The sequence below is a fragment of the Oryctolagus cuniculus genome, chromosome 12 (assembly GCF_051225735.1).
Source record: "Oryctolagus cuniculus isolate XC-2025 breed Fujian yellow rabbit chromosome 12, ASM5122573v1, whole genome shotgun sequence".
Classification (NCBI taxonomy): domain Eukaryota; kingdom Metazoa; phylum Chordata; class Mammalia; order Lagomorpha; family Leporidae; genus Oryctolagus; species Oryctolagus cuniculus.
The window spans coordinates 67,817,035-67,838,937 of NC_142878.1; the positions used below are offsets into that span (position 1 = coordinate 67,817,035).

At 42.5% G+C, this 21,903-nt stretch overlaps 1 protein-coding gene across 1 annotated transcript in view; it reads left to right on the plus strand.

Moving 5' to 3' along the window:
• Positions 1-14,628, plus strand: part of TRIM69 (tripartite motif containing 69) — a 51,627-nt gene extending 36,999 nt beyond the window's left edge. Inside the window, exons 8-9 of the mRNA XM_017348076.4 lie at positions 51-175; positions 14,030-14,628. Coding sequence (XP_017203565.1) covers positions 51-175; positions 14,030-14,571 — 667 coding nt within the window. The 3' untranslated portion in view covers positions 14,572-14,628. The remainder of the gene's footprint in view (positions 1-50; positions 176-14,029) is intronic.
• Positions 14,629-21,903: the final 7,275 nt, after the last annotated feature.

A 21,903-nucleotide genomic window follows, 5' to 3' on the forward strand; every position in this document is an offset into this window, starting at 1 on the left:
CTTCAGCTCCTGGAGAATGTCTACAAATAAATGATTTATTTCCCCTTCAGCTTGGAGCAAGGAATGAAGGTGCTGACACCCAGGGACCTTATCTCCAGAAAGTTGAACCCAGGCCAGTTCAAGGGTCCCATCCAGTATATGATATGGAGGGAAATGCAGTCCACCATCCTTCCAGGTATCAAGTGGGTAGCGACCTGGACTCCTAATTATGCTTCATTCCTGGAGACTCTTCTGAGGCCCTAATTAGGTCTTTAGACTCTGGTACGGGAAGAAAGATGGAGTTTAGCCAAAAGGAGACTTAGTTGGTATGACTGAACTTCTTTTGGAGTTATACCTAAGAACTTATGGCTTTGTATCAGTTAACAGATGAATCTGATATTAGAATTTATTCCCAGCCTATGATTTTGTTTGTTCTATTAAATGTGGCCAAAATTTTGTCCTCTTGCAAAAATACCTCCATAAATCCCTGAGGCTTCTCTGCCCTGGGGAAGGAAGTTTCTGCACATATTTCTCCATATGCACATGGGATGTTTACAGGTTCTTTGTGCTTGACGGTCACAGCACAGAGTAGAACATCTTAGGATATTGCGCAGAGATCTTCAGTAGGAAACCAATAATTTGAATAAATATGCCTAATAAGGATGCTAAGTTTTTGTGTTCCTGTGGATGCCAAAAGAATGAGGACAAAATAACATAGATGGCATTCCAAGAACACTATATAAGTTTTTAAAAAATCTTTATAAGAAAATCTTTTCTAGAAACAAAATTCTAAATAATGTTTTTACAGAATTCATTTAGACCCATTTTCATGATTGTCATAATTACTGATTTAATTATGACCAAGAAAATTACAAATTTTTCCAGAGAATTGACAGGGGAAAATAAACCCTTTACTGAAGTATAAACAACAGAATAAAATTTACCAATAAAAAAGAGTTATTCATTTACTTATTTGAAAGGCAGAGTGACAGAGAGAGGGAGAGGGAGATCTAGAGGGAGGGAGGAAAGGAGAGGGAGTGGAAAGGAGGGAGGGAGGGAGAAAGGGAGGGAGGGAGTATGTCTCTCATCTACTAATTGACTCTCCAAATTGTTGCAATGGCAAGGACTGGGCCATGCTAAAGTCAGGAGCCAGGAATTCCATTCAAATCTCCCACATCGTGTCAGGGGCCCAAGCACTTGGGCTTGTTCTGCTGCTTTGCCAGGTATATTAGCATAGAGCTGGAACAGAAGTGGAGCAGCTGGGACTCGAACCAGTACTCCAATATGGGACGCCAGCATCTTCTTTTTATTATTTTATTTATTAAAGATTTTTGTATTTAATGTCAGAGTTACACAGAGAAAGGAGAGGCAGAGAGAGAGAGAGAGAGGTCTTCCATCTGCTGCTTCATTCCCCAGCTGGCCACAAAGGCTGGAGCTAAGCCAATCCGAAGGCAGGAGCCAGGAGCTTCTTCCAGGTCTCCCATGCGGGTGCAGGGGTCCAAGGACTTGGGCCATCTTTTACTGCTTTCCCAGGCCATAGCAGAGAGCTGGATAGGAAATGGAGCAGCCAGAACTCGAACCAGCACCCATATGGAATGCCGGCACTGCAGGCAGCGGCCTTACCTGTTACGCCACAGCACCAACCTCTTAGATGCCAGCATCTTAAGTGCTGCTTAACCTGTTGTGTCACAATGACAACCCCAAATTTACTAGTTAAGTATATTAGTTTGGTGAGTTTAGACAGACATATACGCTTATGTGAACATCCCTATAATCAAGATAAAGAAAACTTACATCATCCCAGGAAGTTCCCACATGCCCCTTCACAGTCATCCTCAACTTCATTTCTCTGTATATACTGTATCTCCCCCCGACCCCGGGGAGTCTATTTTTAGACTTGCTTTTATGCTACTTGCATATACTAATTTGATTATGCTGAGTTTTGTTGTAATTTTCTTTATATTTATTCTGCTTGTGGTTCATTGAGCTTCTTGGATCTATGAGCTAGTAGTTTTCATCAAATTTGAAATAATATCTACTAGTATTTCTTCCAGTATTTTTTTTTTTACCATACCTGTTGTCTCCCCTCCTTCTGGAATTCTGATTTTACGTATGTTAGATAATTTGATATTGTCAGGTTGTCTCATGTCATTGATTCTCACTACTTAAGCTTTAATTCGTGTGTTTCATTTGAATAGTTTCTTTTGCTATTTAAGTTCTCTTATCTTTTCTTCTGCACTAATTAATGCTGTTCAAGATATTTTCATTTCATAAACATTTAATTTCTAGAAGTTTCATTTTGGGTCTTTTTATAAAAGTCTTCCATTTCTCTCCTCATTGTACTCATACCTTCCTTGAGCAGATGGAAGATATAACTGTTTTAATGTCCTTGTTGCTAATTCCATCATTGTTATCATTTGGGACCTGTTTTTACTGCTTGATTTTTCTCCTGACTGGTCATATTTTCCTGCTGCTTTGCATGGCAAGTACTGTTTTTTTCTTTTTAATGGGGCTAATTTTTTAGAACACTTTTCAATTTTAAAATTTTACAGAACAATTGAGATGGTAGCACAGAGAGTTCTCACACACTCCTTCCCCAGGTTCTCCTATAAATAACATCTTATATTTAATACATTTTAATAATGAATCCAAGTTGATACATTTCAGTTCCTAGAATTCCATCTCTAAAATCTGTATTTTCCATCCTTATTGTCACTCTTTGGTTTAGGTCTTAATTTTTCACCTAGATGGCTATTACAGAGTCTGAGTTGGTCTTCTAGTTCTCCTTCTTTGGAGCAGAAGCTACATCTTTTATTTCTGTGTTCTCAGAGCCCAACTTAACGTTTAACACATAGTGGGCCCCTTATAAGAGTATGCTGAATGAGTGAATTTTGATGATTTTTTTTTTGATAAACACAAAACTAAAGGAAATAAATTAAAATATTTTAAATTTAGTGATTGCCTAATTTGGAGTTGGCAAACTATAGCCAAAAGGCCAAATCTGGCCTATTGCCTATTTTGTAAACGAAGTTTTATTGGAACACATCTGTGACTATTCATTTACATATTATCTGTGACTTTTTTTTTTCACCATAATGGCAGTTAAGTGGTTCCAACAAAGACCATACAACATGTAAACATTTAAAATACTAATTATCTGAGCCCTTATAGAAAAAATATTAGTTTCTTCCGAAAAGCAACAGCCTCATGTATAAACCTGATAGAGAAGGAGCTAATATAGAACCTGCAGAATAAGTGAAGACCTAGAAATAGTGCAGTAACTGAAGCTATTGATAAGAGATTTTCCAGGAGAAGGAGAGAATGGAGTTTCTTGTAGAGAATACCAACAGGAAAAATGTGATGAATCAGCCAAAAGACACAGGAGAATCTAGGCAGGAGAAATAAAAGGAAAACCAAAAAATAAAGGTGAAATGGAATCTACGGAAAGAAAATGTCAAGGAGAAGATAGTGATCATTCATGCCACAATCAGCGATGATAATTAAGAAAGTGACAGGAAAACAGATGGTTTAAACAACAACTGATCAATTTGACAAGGGCAATTACAAGAGAGTAGAATGGGTAGAAACAATGTTGCTAAATTAGGCAGTAGTGAAGTGAATAGATCACTCATTTAAGAGGGGAAAGTGAGTATGGAAGCTAGAAGGTATAAGTAGAGTCAAAAGATTTTTAGAAACATGATGAAGGAAGTATTCGTGGAAAGAAATTAATGGAACAAGAAAGGACATAATTGGTGGGATTAGGGAGGACTGAGTAACAGCAAGAGCAGAAATAGGTATTGATTTTCCTCTGCTTCCTCTGAAGAGGAGATAAAGATGGTGAAGCAGACGATTCTGACAGAGGTAGCTTGCAATGTGAGAGGGAAGGGCAGAGGGGTCCCCTTACCGTACACTGTATCTTCTCTGTAAGCAGGAGATGACTCTGCCTGAGTGTGAGGGGTAAGTGCTGGAAGAGGAGGTTTGAAGAGGGAGCTGAATATTTGAAGTTGCTGCTGTAAAGGATGGAGGAGGATCTGATCTGAGAAATACAGGATTTATGGGCAGTGCTGATGGTTAAAGTTAGAGTGGAAATTAAAGCTTTATATCTATCTGCACAATTCTTTGATTTTTCTTCTGCAGTGGTCAGAAGCTGGGATGTGAATCTGAATGGCTAGGTAGAGCCAGCACTGGAGAGTTGCATGGCAGATACTGTAGGAGCAGAAGAAGATAAGGGTGTTGAGGTTATGGGTGACAAAGCAGCTAAAGCTGAGATGTTTAGGGAAGTAAGCCAGGAAGTAGATAGATTAAGGTACTGAGGAGAAATAAGGAACTAGGGATGTTAATGAAGTTAAATAATGGTTGTAGGGGGAGTTAAGAGTGCAAAAGCTCAAAAAGTAAGTGAATAGGGTATCTGCTTTTAAGATTTTTTAAGATTTATTAACTTACCTGAAAGTCAGAGCTACAGACAGAAAGGGGGAAGGGTGGGGGGACAGAGAGAGAGTGAGAGACCACACTACTCCATCTGCTGTTTCACTCTCCAGATGGCCACGGCTGGACAAGGCTGAAGTTATTCTCCCATGTGGGTGGCAGGGGCCCAAAGTACTTGGGCCATCTTATGCTGCTTTCTCAGGTGCATTAGCAGGGAGCTGGATAGGAAATAGAGCAACTGGGACTTGAAATGGTGCTCATATGGGATGCCGGTGTTGCAGCTGGTAGATTAACTTGCTGTCTCACAATGCTGGCCCCATGAGTTTAAGATTTTAATTAAAACATTTAAAAATTTTATTTGAAACGCCAAAAGACACACAGGGAGAGATGCATACAGACAGACAGCAAAATCTTAGATCAACTGGCACATTCCCCAACTTCCAACAAAAGCTGAGCTCAGGCCAGGTCACAGGCCAGAGTCCAGAACTCAATCTGGTCTCCCTTTTAGGTGGCAGGAACCCAAGTACTTGAGCCATCACCTCTCTTTTTTCTTTTTCTTTTTTTGTAAGAGAGAGAGAGACAGAGAGAAAGGTCTTCCTTCAGTTGGTTCACTCCCCAAATAGCCGCTACACTGGTGCGCTGCACCAATCCGAAGACAGGAGCCAGGTACTTCCTCCTGGTCTCCCATGCAGGTACAGGGCCCAAGCACTTGGGCCATCCTCCACTGCCTTCCTGGCCACAGCAGAGAGCTGGACTGGAAGAGGAGTAACCGGGACAGAATCCGGCACCCCGACCGGGACTAGAACCCAGGGTGTCGGCGTTGCAGGTAGAGGATTAGCCTAGTGAGCTGTGGCACCGGCCAAGCCATCACCTCTTGCCTCCTAGGGTACACATTAGTAGGAAGCTAGAATTAGAAGTGGAGCTGAGAATTGAACCCGGCCACTCTGTCCACTGTGTCAAACGCCTACCCCAGAGTTTAAGACTTTAGAGAATAAATAATTCCCAATGGTAACATAGTCCAGAATGCAGTCATTGGTATGGGCAGCTCTGATGTAATGAATCAAAAGTCTCTAACAGTAAAGTCAAGGACCTTCAAGGAAAGAATGGCTATATCCTAACAGCAAAATCATTTGGAACAAGGGACTGGATTTGGGGAAGAACAGTAAAATTGACTCAAAGTTCAGGGAATGTAACCAGAAGTTTGAACATAACAGCATCAAACAAGCAAAGAAAAGGTTGTACAAAACTGAATGGCAAAAGCCAGTGATATTTACATGAGGATGAGGAGAGGAGGAGTGGTCTGAAAGTGGCAGTGGTAGCTACTGGATCTCTGGTGTCTGCATTTAGAGAATGAACAGTCTCCTGAACCTTTGAAGGCTCTGGCTTTTGGGGAAGAACCAGGAAGGTTTCTGCTACAACAAGCAGTTGATGAGAGAATTCTATAAGCTGAAGATGCAGAGGAGTTAATTAGGGAGAAGTTTCCAAAGGGCAAGGTGGAAGGGTTGGGTGGGTGCAGTGAGAGGAACAGAGAAGGGGTGTATAAAGGGAGAAGCAAAGGACAGAATAAAGGGTATAAAAGTACAGGAGAGGAGGAATCATTGGAGGGGTTTATATTCTGGGTGTTGGCCAAGGATAACAGGAATATAAGGCATGGTGAAATTCGTTCACTCAATGCTCTAACTTTGATTAAATCACATTTATTCATTGAACAAGAGTTAATGAACACCTAGGAAATGTACCAAACTTTGAAGATACATGAGGGAGCAAAACATAGGAAATCTCTGGTCTATCGGAGATTGTTCTAGTGGAAGAGATGGAAAATGAACAAATAACTTCTCATAGTGATAACCATTGTGAAAAAATGAAGCAGAGGTCTCTCAACAAGTAGCTTTTTAATGAGAAAATGTGAACAGCATAAGAGTACAAATAGCAGATGCATGTGCTGTTTTAGAGAACAGCCAGAGTAAACCGCTCTGAGATAGTAACCCCCTTCTCCTTATGCTTTACTGTGGAAATTTCTAAGCCTACCGGAAAACTTAAAGATTTTTACAGTGACCATTCCTACACCCACCTATGGTACCTATGATAGACTTCTGTCAACATTTTAAAAAATAATTTGCATGAATAAAGGCCTTAAGAATATGGAAGAAGAGTGTTCTGGGACAGGAAAGAAAGTATAAAGATCCCATATAGGGATGAGCTTTGTGTGTTCAAGGAACCGCCAGAAGGCAAGGGTGGTTGGATCAAAGTGTGACGGGAGATGAAGTCAGAGAGGTGGGTAAATCTTGTGAGTCTTGTTTGCTTTGTAAGGACTATGGATTTTATCTCAGGTGTGATGGGAAGCATGAGCATGTTGGGTAGGAGAACTGCATGATCCCATTCATGTTCCAGGCAGAGCAGGCTGCAGATGGGCAAGAGTGGGAACAGAAGTGTGAAAGGCTACTGCAGAGGCCAGCGCTGTGGCACAGCGGGTTAACGCCCTGGCCAGAAGTGCTGGCATCCCATAGGGGCACCAGTTCTAGTCCCAGCTACTCCTCTTCTGATCCAGCTCTCTGCTATGAGCTGGGAAAGCAGTACAAGATGGCCCAAGTCCTTGGACCCCTGCACCTGTGTGGGAGACCCGAAAGAAGCTCCTGGCTTCAGATTGGTGCAGCTCTGGCCATTGGGGCCATTTGAGGAGTGAACCAGTGGATAGAAGACCTCTCTCTCTGTCTCTACTTCTCTCTGTAACTCTGCCTTTCAAATAAATAAAATCTTTTTTTTTTAAAAGAAAGACTACTGCAATAGTTCTAGGCCAGTGATGTTTGTAGTCAGAAGAAAAAAGTAGTCTGAAGTGTTTAGCTTCAAATATATTAAACGTGGAGCTGACAAAACTTGCTATTGAGTAGAATATGGCGGGAGAACAAAAGAGGATGCAGAGCTGATAGCTAGAAGTCCTGATGCAGGCAGAGCTAGCTAGAAATGTCAGAAGTTTAGTGCTGAGCAGGCTGAGGTTCTATAAAGTTTGGTAGCAAGTCTTTATGCTACCTCCAAAGTGCATGGAGATAAGTGAGGGGAAGGAATTCAGCCTGTATGGAAACACTCAGGATTCTTAACTCTTCAAAGCCTCTTTTGGAAAGAGAAGTCCTTAGGGTGATGGAAAAAGTCTCAAGCTTTTTTGGGATAAATGAGTTGGACTGAATCAGTCTCACTTCCAAGGATAAGTAAATCCAATAACAACAAATGTATATGTACATGTATCTGCATATGTGATGTGAACATATAACTATTAAGTCTCTGTCAAATTTCATGTCAAGGTCCGTTTATTTCACCTTTAGAATTTGTCATCTTTTTTTTTTAACTTTTATTTAATGAATATAAATTTCCAAAGTACGATTTATGGATTACAATGGCTTCCCCCACATACCGTCCCTCCCACCCACTACCCTCCCCTTTCCCACTCCCTCTCCCCTTCCATTCACATCAAGATTCATTTTCGATTATCTTAATATACAGAAGATCAGCTTAGTATACATTAAGTAAGGATTTCAACAGTTTGCTCCCACACAGAAACATAAAGTGAAAAATAATAGATGATTTTTTTAAATGATGATGAAATCAGATCAGACCTATTGTCATGTTTAATCCCAGTAAGAGTCAAGTTGGAAGTTGATAATTTTTTTTTTTTTTACAGAGGATCAGTTTAGTATACATTAAGTAAAGATTTCAACAGTTTGCACCCCCATAGAAACACAAAGTGAAATATATTGTTTGAGTACTCGTTATAGCATTAAATCTCAATGCACAGCACATTAAGGACAGAGATCCTACATGAGGAGTAAGTGCACAGTGACTCCTGTTGTTGACTTTACCAATTGACACTCCTGTCTATGGCATCAGTAGTCTCCCTATGCTCCAGTCATGAGTTTCCAAGGCTATGGAAGCCCTCTGAGTTCTCCGATTCTTATCTTGTTTAGACAAGGTCATAGTCAAAGTGGAGGTTCTCTCCTCCCTTCAGAGAAAGGTACCTCCTTCTTTGAAGACCTGTTCTTTCCACTGGGATCTCACTCGCAGAGATCTTTTGCCAGAGTGTCTTGGCTTTCCATGCCTGAAATACTCTCATGGGCTTTTCAGCCAGATCCGAATGCCTTTAGGGCTGATTCTGAGGCCAGAGTGCTGTTTAGGACATCTGCCATTCTATGAGTCTGCTGAGTATCTCACTTCCCATGTTGGATCACTCTCCCCTTTATTTATTCCATCGGTTAGTGTTAGCAGGTACTAGACTTGTTTATGTGCTCCCTTTGACTCTTAGTCCTTTCATTATGATCAATTGTGAACTGAAATTGATCACTTGGAATAGTGAGATGGCATTGGTACATGCCACCTTGATGGGATTGAATTGGAATCCCCTGGTATGTTTCTAACTCTACCATTTGGGGCAAGTCAGCTTGAGCATGTCCCAAATTATACATCTCTTCCCTCTCTTATTCCCACTCTTATGTTTAACAGGGATCACATTTCAGTTAATTTTTAACACTTAAGAATAACTGTGTATTAATTACAGAATTAAACCAGTCATATTAAGTAGAACAGACAAAAAAACTACTAAGAGGGATAATGTATTAAGTTGTTCATTAACAGTCAGGGCTATGCTGATCAAGTCACCATTTCCCATAGTGTCCATTTCACTTCAGGAGGTTTCCTTTTTGGTGTTCAGTCAGTTGTCACCGATCAGGGAGAACATATGGTATTTGTCCCTTTGGGACTGGCTTATTTCACTCAGCATGATGTGTTCCAGATTCCTCCATTTTGTTGCAAATGACTGGATTTCATTGTTTCTTACTGCGGTATAGTATTCTAAAGAGTACATATCCCATAATTTCTTTATCCAGTCTACCGTTGATGGGCATTTAGGTCGGTTCCAGGTCTTAGCTATTGTGAATTGAGCTGCAATAAACATTAGGGTGCAGACCGCTTTTTTGTTTGCCAATTTAAATTCCTTTGGGTAAATTCCAAGGAGTGGGATGGCTGGGTCGAACGGTAGGGTTATCTTCAGGTTTCTGAGGAATCTCCAGACTGACTTCCATAGTGGCTTGACCAGTTTGCATTCCCACCAACAGTGGGTTAGTGTCCCTTTTTCCCCACATCCTCGCCAGCATCTGTTGTTGGTAGATTTCTGAATGTGAGCCATTCTAACCGGGGTGAGGTGAAACCTCATTGTGGTTTTGATTTGCATTTCCCTGATTGCTAATGACCTTGAACATTTTTTCATGTGCCTGTTGGCCATTTGGATTTCCTCTTTTGAAAAATGTCTATTGAGGTCCTTGGCCCATCTCTTAATTGGGTTGTTGGTTTTGTTTTTGTGGAGTTTCTTGATCTCTTTGTAGATTCTGGTTATTAACCCTTTATCTGTTGCATAGTTTGCAAATATTTTTTCCCATTCTGTCGGTTGTCTCTTCACTCTCCTGACTGTTTCTTTTGCAGTACAGAAACTTCTCAATTTGATGCAATCCCAATAGTTAATTTTGGCTTTGACTGCCTGTGCCTCCCGGGTCTTTTCCAGAAACTCTTTGCCTGTGCCAATATCTTGAAGGGTTTCTCCAATGTTCTCTAGTAACTTGATGGTGTCAGGTCGTAGATTTAGGTCTTTAATCCATGTTGAGTGGATTTTTGTGTAAGGCGTAAGGTAGGGGTCTTGCTTCATGATTCTGCACGTGGAAATCCAATTTTCCCAACACCATTTATTGAATAGACTGTCCTTGCTCCAGGAATTAGTTTTAGATCCTTGATCAAATATAAGTTGGCTGTAGATGTTTGGGTTGATTTCTGGTGTTTCTATTCTGTTCCATTGGTCTATCCATCTGTTTCTGTACCAGTACCATGCTGTTTTGATTACAACTGCCCTGTAGTAAGTCCTGAAATCTGGTATTGTGATGCCTCCGGCTTTGTTTTTGTTGTACAAGATTGCTTTAGCTATTCGAGGTCTCTTGTGCCTCCATATAAATTTCAGCACCAATTTTTCCAGATCTGAGAAGAAGGTCTTCGGTATCTTAATTGGTATTGCATTGAATCTATAAATTGCTTTTGGGAGAATGGACATTTTGATGATATTGATTCTTCCAATCCATGAGCATGGAAGATTTTTCCATTTCTTGGTATCCTCTTCTACTTCTTTCTTTAAGGTTTTGTAATTTTCATCGTAGAGATCTTTAACGTCCTTGGTTAAGTTTATTCCAAGGTATTTGATTGTTTTTGTAGCTATTGTGAATGGGATTGATCTTAGAAGTTCTTCCTCAGCCATGGCCTTGTCTGTGTATACAAAGGCTGTTGATTTTTGTGCATTGATTTTATACCCTGCTACTTTGCCAAAATCTTCTATGAGTTCCAATAGTCTCTTAGTAGAGTACACCGCGCTGATCTGATGGCAGGAGCCAGGAGCCAGGTGCTTTTCCTGGTCTCCCATGGGGTGCAGGGCCCAAGCACCTGGGCCATCCTCCACTGCACTCCCTGGCCACAGCAGAGGGCTGGCCTGGAAGAGGGGCAACCGGGACAGAATCCGGCGCCCCGACCGGGACTAGAACCCGGTGTGCCGGCGCCGCAAGGCGGAGGATTAGCCTAGTGAGCCACGGCGCCGGCCTAGAATTTGTCATCTTTCTTATTCATCTGCTTCTAATTTCTCTTCTTACAGAGATTATACCACTGTCCTTTGATTTGTCTAAACCAATGCCTGTCAAACTACCTGTGATGAGGAGCCAGTTTAAAAATTTTCAATTTGGGGTTGGTGTCATGGTACAGTGGGTTAAGCCTTTTCCTTCAATACCCGCATCCTATAAGAGCACCAGTTCAAATCCTGGCTGCTCCACTTCCAATACACTTCCCTACTAATGCACCTGAGAAAACGCAGGAAGGTGACCCAAATTCTTGGACCCTTGCTGCCCACATGGAAGACCCAGATGGAGTTTCAGACTCCTGTCTTTGACCTGGCCCTGCTCTTGCCATTGCATCCATTTGGGGAGTGAACCAGTGAATGGGAGATCTCTTTTTCTCTCTGTCTATCCCCCCAACTCTGTAACTCTGACTTTCAAATTAATAAATAAATATTTTTCTTTTTAAGATTTTATTTATGGCCGGCACCACGGCTCACTAGGCTAATCCTCCGCCTTGCGGCGCCAGCACACCGGGTTCTAGTCCCAGTCGGGGCGCCGGATTCTGTCCCGGTTGCCCCTCTTCCAGGCCAGCTCTCTGCTGTGGCCAGGGAGTGCAGTGGAGGATGGCCCAAGTGCTTGGGCCCTGCACCCCATGGGAGACCAGGAGAAGCACCTGGCTCCTGCCTTCAGATCAGCATGGTGCGCTGGCCGCAGCGCGCCGGCCATGGTGGCCATTGGAGGGTGAACCAACTGAAGGAAGACCTTTCTCTCTGCCTCTCTCTCTCTCTCACTGTCCACTCTGCCTGTCAAAAAAAATAATAAATAAGATTTTATTTATTTATTTGAGAGGTAGAGTTACAGACAGTGAGAGGGAGAGACAGAGAGAAAGGGCTTCCTTCCATTGCTTCACTCCCTAGATGGCCGCAATGGCTGGAGCTGCACTGATCTGAAGCCAGGATCCAGGTGCTTCTTCCTGGTCTCCCATGTGGGTGCAGGGGCCCAAGCACTTGGGCCATCTTCCACTGCTTTCCCTGGCCATAGCAGAGAGCTGGATTGGAAGACGGGCAGCCGGGACTAGAACCAGCACCCACATGGGATGCCAGTGCCGCAGGTGGAGGATTAACCTACTGCACCATGGAGCCGGCCCCAATAAATCTTTTTCTAAAAAGTATACTTCCTGGCTGGCGCCGCGGCTTACTAGGCTAATCCTCCACCTGCGGCGCCGGCACACTGGGTTCTAGTTCCGATCGGGGCGCCGGATTCTGTCCTGGTCGCTCCTCTTCCTGTCCAGCTCTCTGCTGTGGCCCGGGAGTGCAGTGGAGGATGGCCCAAGTGCTTGGGCTCTGCACCTGCATGGGAGACCAGGAGACTCACCTGGCTCCTGACTTCGGATCAGTGCGGTGCGCCAGCCACAGCAGCCACTGTGGAATAAACCAACGGCAAAGGAAGACCTTTCTCTCTGTCTCTCTCTCTCACTGTCCACTCTGCCTGTTAAAAAAAAAAAAGTATACTTCCTTACCTTATAAAAAGTCAATCTGCCATGGGTGATACTTTTGTAGAATAAAATGTAATTTACTTGAAAAAATGAAATACCACCCCCCAAGATTACAAAGTAATTGTTAAATTCAACTAACACAAAATTACTCTGTCAAATTGCTATTAGTTTCTAAAAGCTTACTCTTAGAGGCAGACATTTAACCTAGAAGTTAAGTTAGCACTTGGGTTGCCTGCATAACATATCAGAGTGCCTGGATTTGAGTCCCAGTTCCACTCCCAGTTCAAATTTCCTGCTGGTGTGTACCCTGGGAGGCAGTGAATGATGGCTCAAGTAGTTGGGTTCCTGCCAACCATTTGAGAGTTCCAGACTGAGTTCTGGTTCCCAGCTTCAACCTGACCCAGACCTGATTATTGTTGACATTTGGGGAGTAAATCAGTGGAAGAAAGATTTCTCTGTTTCTCTGCCTATCAAATAAAGAAAATAGATAAATAAAAAATCTTTTAAGACTTTACTCTCAATTTCTGTACTACCTTTTCCCCAAATTGGTAACCACACAGTTTGTGGACCCCATTCTGAATGACATAAACCGCTCCAGATTTCAAGTGTCCCATTATTTGTTAAAACAAATATATGCTTTTCATCATTCTTCTCTGTACCAGTTATATCTGCCTTACCTGTGTCTATCAGGTGAGCTCTTACCTTTTCTCCCACACAAACAACTGTTATTTATTTATTTATTTATTTAAGAGGTAGAATTACAGTCAGAGAGGGAGAGACAGACAAAAAGGTCTTCCATCTGCTAGTTCACTCCCCCAAATGGCCGCAATGGTCAGAGTTATGCCAGAACCGAAGCCAGGAGCTTCATCTGGGTCTCCCACATGAGTGCAGGGGCCCAAGCACTTGGGCCATCTTCCACTGCTTTTCCAGGCCATATCAGAGAGCTGCATCAGAAAAGAAGCAGCTAGGACATGAACCAGCACCCATATGGGATGACAGCACCGCAGGCAGAGGCTTAGCCTACTATGCCACAGTGCCGGCCCCAAACAACTGCTTTTAACCCATTCCTTTTCCCTGTCTGTTTACAAGAAGCTTTTTAAATACATCTAATATGTCCATGTTATATAACAACTGAAATACTTCCTTTCCTTAGGAAGTTTTCCTAGGACAACTTTACCTAATTTTTATCACTTAGGCATTTGTTTTCTTACATGTATTAGTACAGATTTACAATATTTGTATTGCTGCTTTTAGCAGAGCATAAATTACTTGAGAGTAAAGCTTGATTTTTATCCTAAATATAAAAATGTCTAAAATACAGCAACATGGATAACCAAGTAATAAAAGTATATAAGTAACCACCTGCCTGTCTAAGAGTGTATGGGTACGGGGAGACAAAGCACTGATGTCTATGTAAGTACTGTGTTTTACACTGGGAATGTGCATTCACTCTCTTCTTCCCCATGCCCTGCTTCCTCTTTTTTTTTTTTTTTTTTTTAACTAGGCCTATCTCCATTAACTCTGGACCCTAAAACAGCTCACCCAAATTTGGTGCTCTCCAAAAACCAAACCAGTGTGTGGCATGGTGACGTTAAGCAGGTAATGCCTGATGATCCAGAGAGGTTTGACTCAAGTGTGGCTGTGCTGGGCTCAAAAGGCTTTACATCTGGAAAGTGGTACTGGGAAGTACAAGTAGCAAAGAAGACAAAATGGACTGTCGGAGTTGTCAGAGAATCCATCATTCGGAAGGGCAGCTGTCCTCTAACCCCTGAGCAAGGATTCTGGCTTTTAAGACTGAGGAACCAAACTGACCTAAAGGCTCTGGACTTTCCTTCTTGCAATCTGAAAATGACCGACAACCTCAAGAGGGTGGGCGTCTACCTGGATTATGAAGGCGGTCAGGTGTCCTTCTACAATGCTACAACCATGGTCCACATCTACACCTTCAGCAGCACTTTCATGGAGAAACTTTATCCTTACTTCTGCCCCTGCCTTAATGATGGTGGAGAGAATAAAGAACCACTGCACATCTTACACCCTCAGTAATTAGTCATACTATTGTATAAATTCAAAGCACTATTAAAGAGGTATTAAAATAGTTAACCAGTCTCGTTAGATTCTCTTTCCAGTTTAGGGAGAACTCTGGAATAATGAAAAGAAGATTCACAAATTCCATTCTCAGGGTCCTAAGTGGATTTCACTGCAATCTTTCAGGATGACATTCTGTTTCTCTGGGGTCTTCTATGACACAGGATCCACTTTCATGAACATTATGCTATTGCTACTAGGACAAACTACAACTTGAGTTTGTGGTGTTTGAGATCCCTTTACATATTTTTTAAAGATGTATTTTATTTTTATTTGAAAGAGATAGAGGGAGGGAGGGAAAAAAGGAGGGAGGAGGGAGAAGGAGGGACGGAGGGGGGCACGGAGAGAGATCAATTGATCGATTGATCGATCTTCTATTTGCTGGTTCACTCTCCAGATGGCCTCAACAGCTGGGGCTGGGCCAGTCTGAAGCCAGGAGCCATCCAGGTCTCCCATGTGGGTGACAGGAACTCAAGTACTCAAGCCATCACCCAGTGCTTTCCAGGTGTACTGCCAGGGAGCTGGACAGGAAGCAGAGTAGCCAGGACTCAAACTGACCCTCTGATACGGAAAGCTGATGTCCCAAGTGGCTCAACCAGCTGTGTCACAATGCCTGCCCCTGGAATCCCTTTATAAAAGTGCCCAGGGGTAGGCATGTGGTGCAGTGCTTACGTCACAACTTAGGACACCCACACCCAACATGGGAATACCTGGTTCAAGTCTACACTACATTTCTGATCCAGCTTCCTGCTAATGCATACCTTGGGAGGCAGCAGAATGACTCAAGTAGTTGAGTCATTACCACCCATATAAAAAACCTAGATCCTGATTTTAGCCTGGCCCAGCCCTGGCTGTTGTAATAAATGGAAGACTTCTCTCTCTCTCCTTCCCTCCCTTTCTCTCTCTCTCTCTCCACCATCAAATAAAATGAAAATACATTTTTTAATTTTTTTTTGACAGGCAGAGTGGACAGTGAGACAGAGAGACAGAGAGAAAGGTCTTCCTTTTTGCCGTTGGTTCACCCTACAATGGCCGCCATGGCCGGCGCGCTGCGGCCGAAGCTGATCCGAAGCAAGGAGCCAGGTACTTATCCTGGTCTCCCATGGGGTGCAGGGCCCAAGCACTTGGGCCATTCTCCACTGCACTCCCGGGCCACAGCAGAGAACTGGCCTGGAAGAGGAGCAACCGGGACAGAATCCGGCGCCCCGACCGGGACTAGAACCCGGTGTGCCGGCACTGCAAGGCGGAGGATTAGCCTAGTGAGCCGCAGTGCCGGCCATGAAAATACATTTTTTAAAAAATTAAAAATCAGTTTAAAAATGTTTCCAGAAATTTTATCATGTTGTCATTATTCTCTAGAATGGTGGCTCTGGGTAGATAAGTCTTTAGATGAGCTTTCTTATTCCTATTTAATTATCATATGTATGTGTGTGTGTGTGTGTGTGTGTGTGTGTATATATAATTTATTTAGTTGAAAGGCACAGAGACAGAAAGAGAGAGATACAGAAGGAGGCAGAGACCTCCCATCCAGTAGTTCACTCCCCATTTGCCCACTACAGCTGGGGCTGGGCCAGGCTGAAACTAGAAGCTTGGAACTCCATCTAGGTCTCCCACTTGGGTGGCAGGAACCCAAGAACTTGAATTATTACTCACTGCCTCACAGGGCATACATTAGCAGGAAGCAGAGCTAGGACTTGAACTCAGGCACACTGATATGGGATAGGGGCATCTAAAGCCACGTCTTATATGTGTCAAATGCTTGCCCCTATAATTATTATGAACCACCTTAGATTAAGTTGTGGGCATTATAATTCTTAAATACATCAGTAAGTATCTCCTGAGAACCAGGCAGTCTCCTACATAACCATACTACTAAATTATCAAATTCAAAAAATTTAACATTGACTCAATATTACTAATGTATGATACATATTCAATAAGTAAATATTTCTAATGCTGTGGTTTTACGCACTTTGGTAAAGCATTTCAAGGAGTATGACAAAGAATTTTGGAGACAGAAGAGGGCCTAGTTGTTCCCTCATTGAATTTTAGATCATTGATACCTAAAGTGTAACTTTGGACAGACAAGTACTTGCTAGAGAGTTCAGAGAAAGGCGAGGGCAATCTTCACTAGTATAGGAACAGAAATTCTAAGGAAAAGTTGTGATTAGTTGGATAAAGTAAAAGATGAATAACAATGACTAAAAAGTCTAATCTGGCCAGTGCCGTGGCTCACTAAGCTAATCCTCTGCCTGCGGCACTGGCACCCCAGGTTCTAGTCCTGGTCGGGGTGCCGGATTCTGTCCCGGTTGCTCCTCTTCCAGTCTAGCTCTCTGCTGTGGCCCGGGAAGGCAGTGGAGGATGACCCAAGTGCTTGGGCCCTGCACCCACATGGGAGACCAGGAGAAGCACCTGGCTCCTGGCTTCAGATCGGCGTAGTGCGCCAGCCGTAGCGACCATTTGAGGGGTGAACCAACGGAAGGAAGACCTTTCTCTCTCTCTCTCTCAATGTCTAACTCTGCCTATCAAAAACAAAACAAAACAAAACAAAACAAAAAAAAGTCTAATCTAAATTTGGAAAATAACTTCATAAGAAGGAGTGTTTATATGGTGATGATTGCATAGTAATATAAACTAGAAATTAGCAAACCACATACTTATCATGGAAAATTTTACAGAATATAAGCTATACTACAATAAAACTATTTTAGAGGAAAAGAAAAATATGAATGCTTTATTCAAATGATGAAAGGAATAATGCCAGACCACAGGTGTATACATACTATCCACTACCTGTTACCTCCCTTCAAACTTTTTTCTGACATTCCAGCTCAGCTCTCCAGCATTTATCCTAACATTGATGATGCAAATTTATTTTCCCACAGTTTTCTCAATTGGTTACTCTAAACTAAATCACTTGAACAATCCCTTTATATAGGACTCAGAATACAACTAACAGCACAAATGTTTCTAATGAGTGTCAACTATAAAACACTAATATGAGCCGGTGCCGTGGCTCACTAGGCTAATCTTCCACCTTGCGGCACCGGCACACCGGGTTCTAGTCCGGGTCGGGCCGCCGGATTCTGTCCCGGTTGCCCCCCTTCCAGGCCAGCTCTCTGCTATGGCCACGGAGTGAAGTGGAGGATGGCCCAAGTGCTTGGGCCTTGCACCAGCATGGGAGACCAGGAGAAACACCTGGCTCCTGCCTTCAGATCAGCACGGTGCGCCGGCCACAGCGCAGCGGCCATTGGAGGGTGAACCAACGGCAAAGGAAGACCTTTCTCTCTCTCTCTCACTGTCCACTCTGCCTGTCAAAAAAAAAAAAAAAAAAAAAAAAAAAAAAAAACCAAAAACAAAACAAAAAAAAACACCACTAATATGACACCTGCTAAAATAGACCCTGAATGGTAGTCATGAGAATCATGGCTGGGGCTATCTTATATGCAAGTAACACTGTATTTCAGGCTACAAGACAGTGAGGCTGACAGTAACAAAAGCATCCTGTATGATGTAGAAGGTAAAAGATGCCCCTGTCAATTTATTAAGATTCACTACTCCATGAGACCCCAGTGGAAAGAAAGGGCCATCAAAGAAGGACATACTTCTCTCTGAAGGGAGGAGAGAACTTCCACTTTGCCTTTGGCCTTGCTTAAATTCTGAAGGAGAATGTGGTCTCAAAAGGCTGCCATTGGCCAGTGCCAAGGCTCAACAGGCTAATCCTCCACCTGTGGCACCGGCACCCTGGGTCAGAGCGCTGGATTCTGTCCCAGTTGCTCCTCTTCCAGTCCAGCTCTCTGCTGTGGCCCAGGAGTGCAGTGGAGGATGGCCCAAGTGCTTGGGCCCTGCACCCCATGGGAGACCAGGAGAAGCACCTGGCTCTTGGCTTCAGATCAGCGCAGTGCACCAGCCACAGCGTGCCAGCCACAGTGGCCATTGGAGGGTGAACCAAAGGCAAAGGAAGACCTTTCTCTCTGTCTCTCTCTCTCACTGTCCACTCTGCCTGTCAAAAAAAAAAAAAAAAAAAAAAAAAAAAAAAAAAAGGCTTCCATAGGCCAAGCAACTCATGGCAAGAGCCTCGGGTGATCACTGGATCACTGACGTCATACATAAGAGTGTTAACTACTAAATTAACAGCAGGAGTCACTGTGCACTTAGTCTCCATGTAGGACCTCTGTCCTAAATGAGTTGTACTACGAGATTCAACTGTAAAACTTGTTCTCAAGCAGCTTTTTGTATTTAGTGGGTGCGTATGTGCAAATAGTTGAAATATTTACTTAGTATAGAGTTGGTCTTCTGTGTATAAAGTTAATCAAAATGAATCTTGGGGCCGGTGCTGTGGTATAGCGGGTGGGGCCACCGCATGCAGTGTCAGCATCCCATATGGGCACTGGTTTTAGTCCCGACTGTTCCACTTCCGATCCAACTCTCTGCTGTGGCCTGGAAAAGTAGTAGAAGATGGCCCAAGCCTTGGGTCCCTGCACCTGCATGGGAGACCCAGAGGAAGTTCCTGGCTCCTGGCTTTGGATCGGCACAGCTTCGGCCATTGCGGCCAATTGGGGAGTAAACCAGGGGATGGAAGCCCTCTCTCTCTCTCTCTGCCTCTCCTTCTCTCTCTGTGTAACTCTGACTTTCAAGTAAAATAAATAAACCTTAAAAAAAAAAAAGGAAGAATCACTGTATTCCTAAAGATGTACTCATGAAATTTATCCTCATTAAATAAAAGGTTTCTAAAAAAAAAATTCACTACTCCAGATAAAGTCTTCCTAAGTTTACAAACATTCTTGATTATTTTTTAAAATCTAATTATAAAATATATACAGAAGAGTTTAGGTAATGTATACAAGGGATCTTTAAAAGTCTATGGAAATGCATATGATGAAAAAACTACGCATGGATTTCAAAACTGTTGTACCAAAATTAAACATCTTTCTTTTTAAGATTTATTTATTTATTTATTTATTTGGAAGTCAGAGTTACAGAGAGGAAGAGGTAGAGAGAGAGCACTGTTGATTTGTGCTACAGGTATTTTGCCACATTTTGTAATTTGTATTTTCATTCTAATTATAGTAACTTTGATGAAGTTTAATACAGTCAAATTTATGGATCTTGTTGCATCTTATTTAAAGAATCCTTGCTGATCCTGATGCCAGAAAGAAAGTCTCCTGTGTTTTTCTTTTTAATGAAGTTTTGGAGTTTTGCCTTTCATATTTAATGCTTAATGGCTCAATCAACAAGAAGGTAAGAACAAGTGAGTACATATTTAAATGTACCTAATGACAAAGCTTCAAAATCCACAGGGCAAAAATTAACAACATACAAGAAGGAATTGATAAATCTGTAAATAAAGTATGAGTTTTTTTAAACTTTGCTTTCTCAGTAATTGATAGAGAATCAGACACACACACACAGAGACAGATCTTCCACCCTGCTGTTTCACTCCCCAGATGTCTACAGTAGCTGGGCCTGTGCCAAGCAGAAGCTGGGAGCCAAGAGGCAGGAACTTCTTTCAGCTTTCCCATGTGTGTAGCAGGGGCCCAAGCACTTGGGCCACCTTCTACTGCTTTTCTTGGGTCATTAGCAGCGAGCTGGATCAAAAGTGGAGTAACCAGGACACAAACTGGCACTCATGTGGGATGCTGGCATTGAACACAGTGGTTTTATCCAATATGCCACAATATCAGCCCCAATTAATTTTCTTAAGAAAGGAAATGTATATCCATTTATGCACATATTAGAAAAACAAAGACTGAACACCAATCATCTATCTCAAGAAATTAGAAAATGAACAGCAATTCAAAAACAAGGAAAATACATGGGAATTATAAAGAGCTAAATAAATAAAAATATATCTGTGAAACAGGATCACTTTAAAAATATTTCATTTATAGATAGAAATTTATAATATTTTACAAACATTCTTATATTCTGAATAAATATTTCTAATTCCAAAAAAGAAATACATGAGGAGAATATCAACACACCCAGAAGTTTGTTCTTTGAAAAGGCTAATAAAATTGATAAAGCTCTGATGAGACTACAAAATAAAAAAGAAGTTACAAATAACCATTTTCAGAAGGGGGCTGGTGCTGTGGCATAGAAGGTTAAGCCTCCACCTGAGGTGCCAACATCCCACATGGGTACCAGCTGTTCCACTTCTGACCCAACTCCCTGCTAATAATGCACCTGGGAAAGCAGTGGAAGATGGCCCAAGTGCTTGGACCCCTGCACGTATGTGGGAGACCCAGGAGCTTCGGATCAACCCAGCTCCAGCAGTTGTGGCCATTTGGGGAGTGAACCAGCAGATGAACGATCTCTCTCTTGTCTCATCTCTCTCTCTGCCTTTCAAATAAATGAATAATTTTTTAAGAAAATAACCCTGACTACAGAACCTGCAGACATTAAAAAAGAAAAATTTAAGCAATTTTATTCATTTTCATTTTATTTGAAAGAGGTCTTCCATTTGCTGGTTCATTCTCCAAAGGCAGCCAACAGTCAGGACCACGTCAGGCCAAAGCCAGGAGCCAGTAACTCCATCCTGGTCTTCCACATGGGAGTTAAGAACTCGAGTACTTGAGCTGCCTCCTGTGGAGTGCATTGGTAGGATTCTGGAATTCACAGCCCAGCCAGGACTCAAGCATTCCAATATGGGATATGGGCATCCCAAGCTGGGGCCACTGCTGGGCCGAATGCTCATCCAGAAAGAAAAAATATTTTATAGATAGTAATTTTGAAATTTTAGATTTAGATTCCACACCAGAAAAAAAAATCCAATTTATCAAAACAGACCTAAGAAGCGGGGCAGGGATGGGAGGACCATAAAAGAAAAACATTATTTTGAGAAAAGTGGAAATTTGAACACTGGTGATACTTGGCTATACTTAAGAACTTTTTTTTTTTAAGTGCAATGATTTTTTTTAAAGCCTTCATACTTTAGAGATTCAAAGTGAAACATTTATAGACGAAAGGATAAAATGAGTTTTGCTTCAAAATAATACTTGATGCTTCAGAACCTGTGCCCGTGGGTGTACAACACAGCACAGGGACTTTGTTAATACTTGGGGTTTAAAACTCACCAGCTGGAGGGGCCTTCCTCCCGCGGGGTGTGCAGAGAAGGCTGGGAGCCCCTGAACAACCTTGTGAGTCAGTCAGCACAGTCTGGTAGCCCCAGTCCCTCTTCCACGTGCCTCAGACCTTTCCCGCCCACTGCTCTTAGAAGCCAATCATGGAGCCCGGCTTCAGAGCTGGGACCAATCATCAGCCTCAGCTCCCGGGTCCCGCCCCATGTTC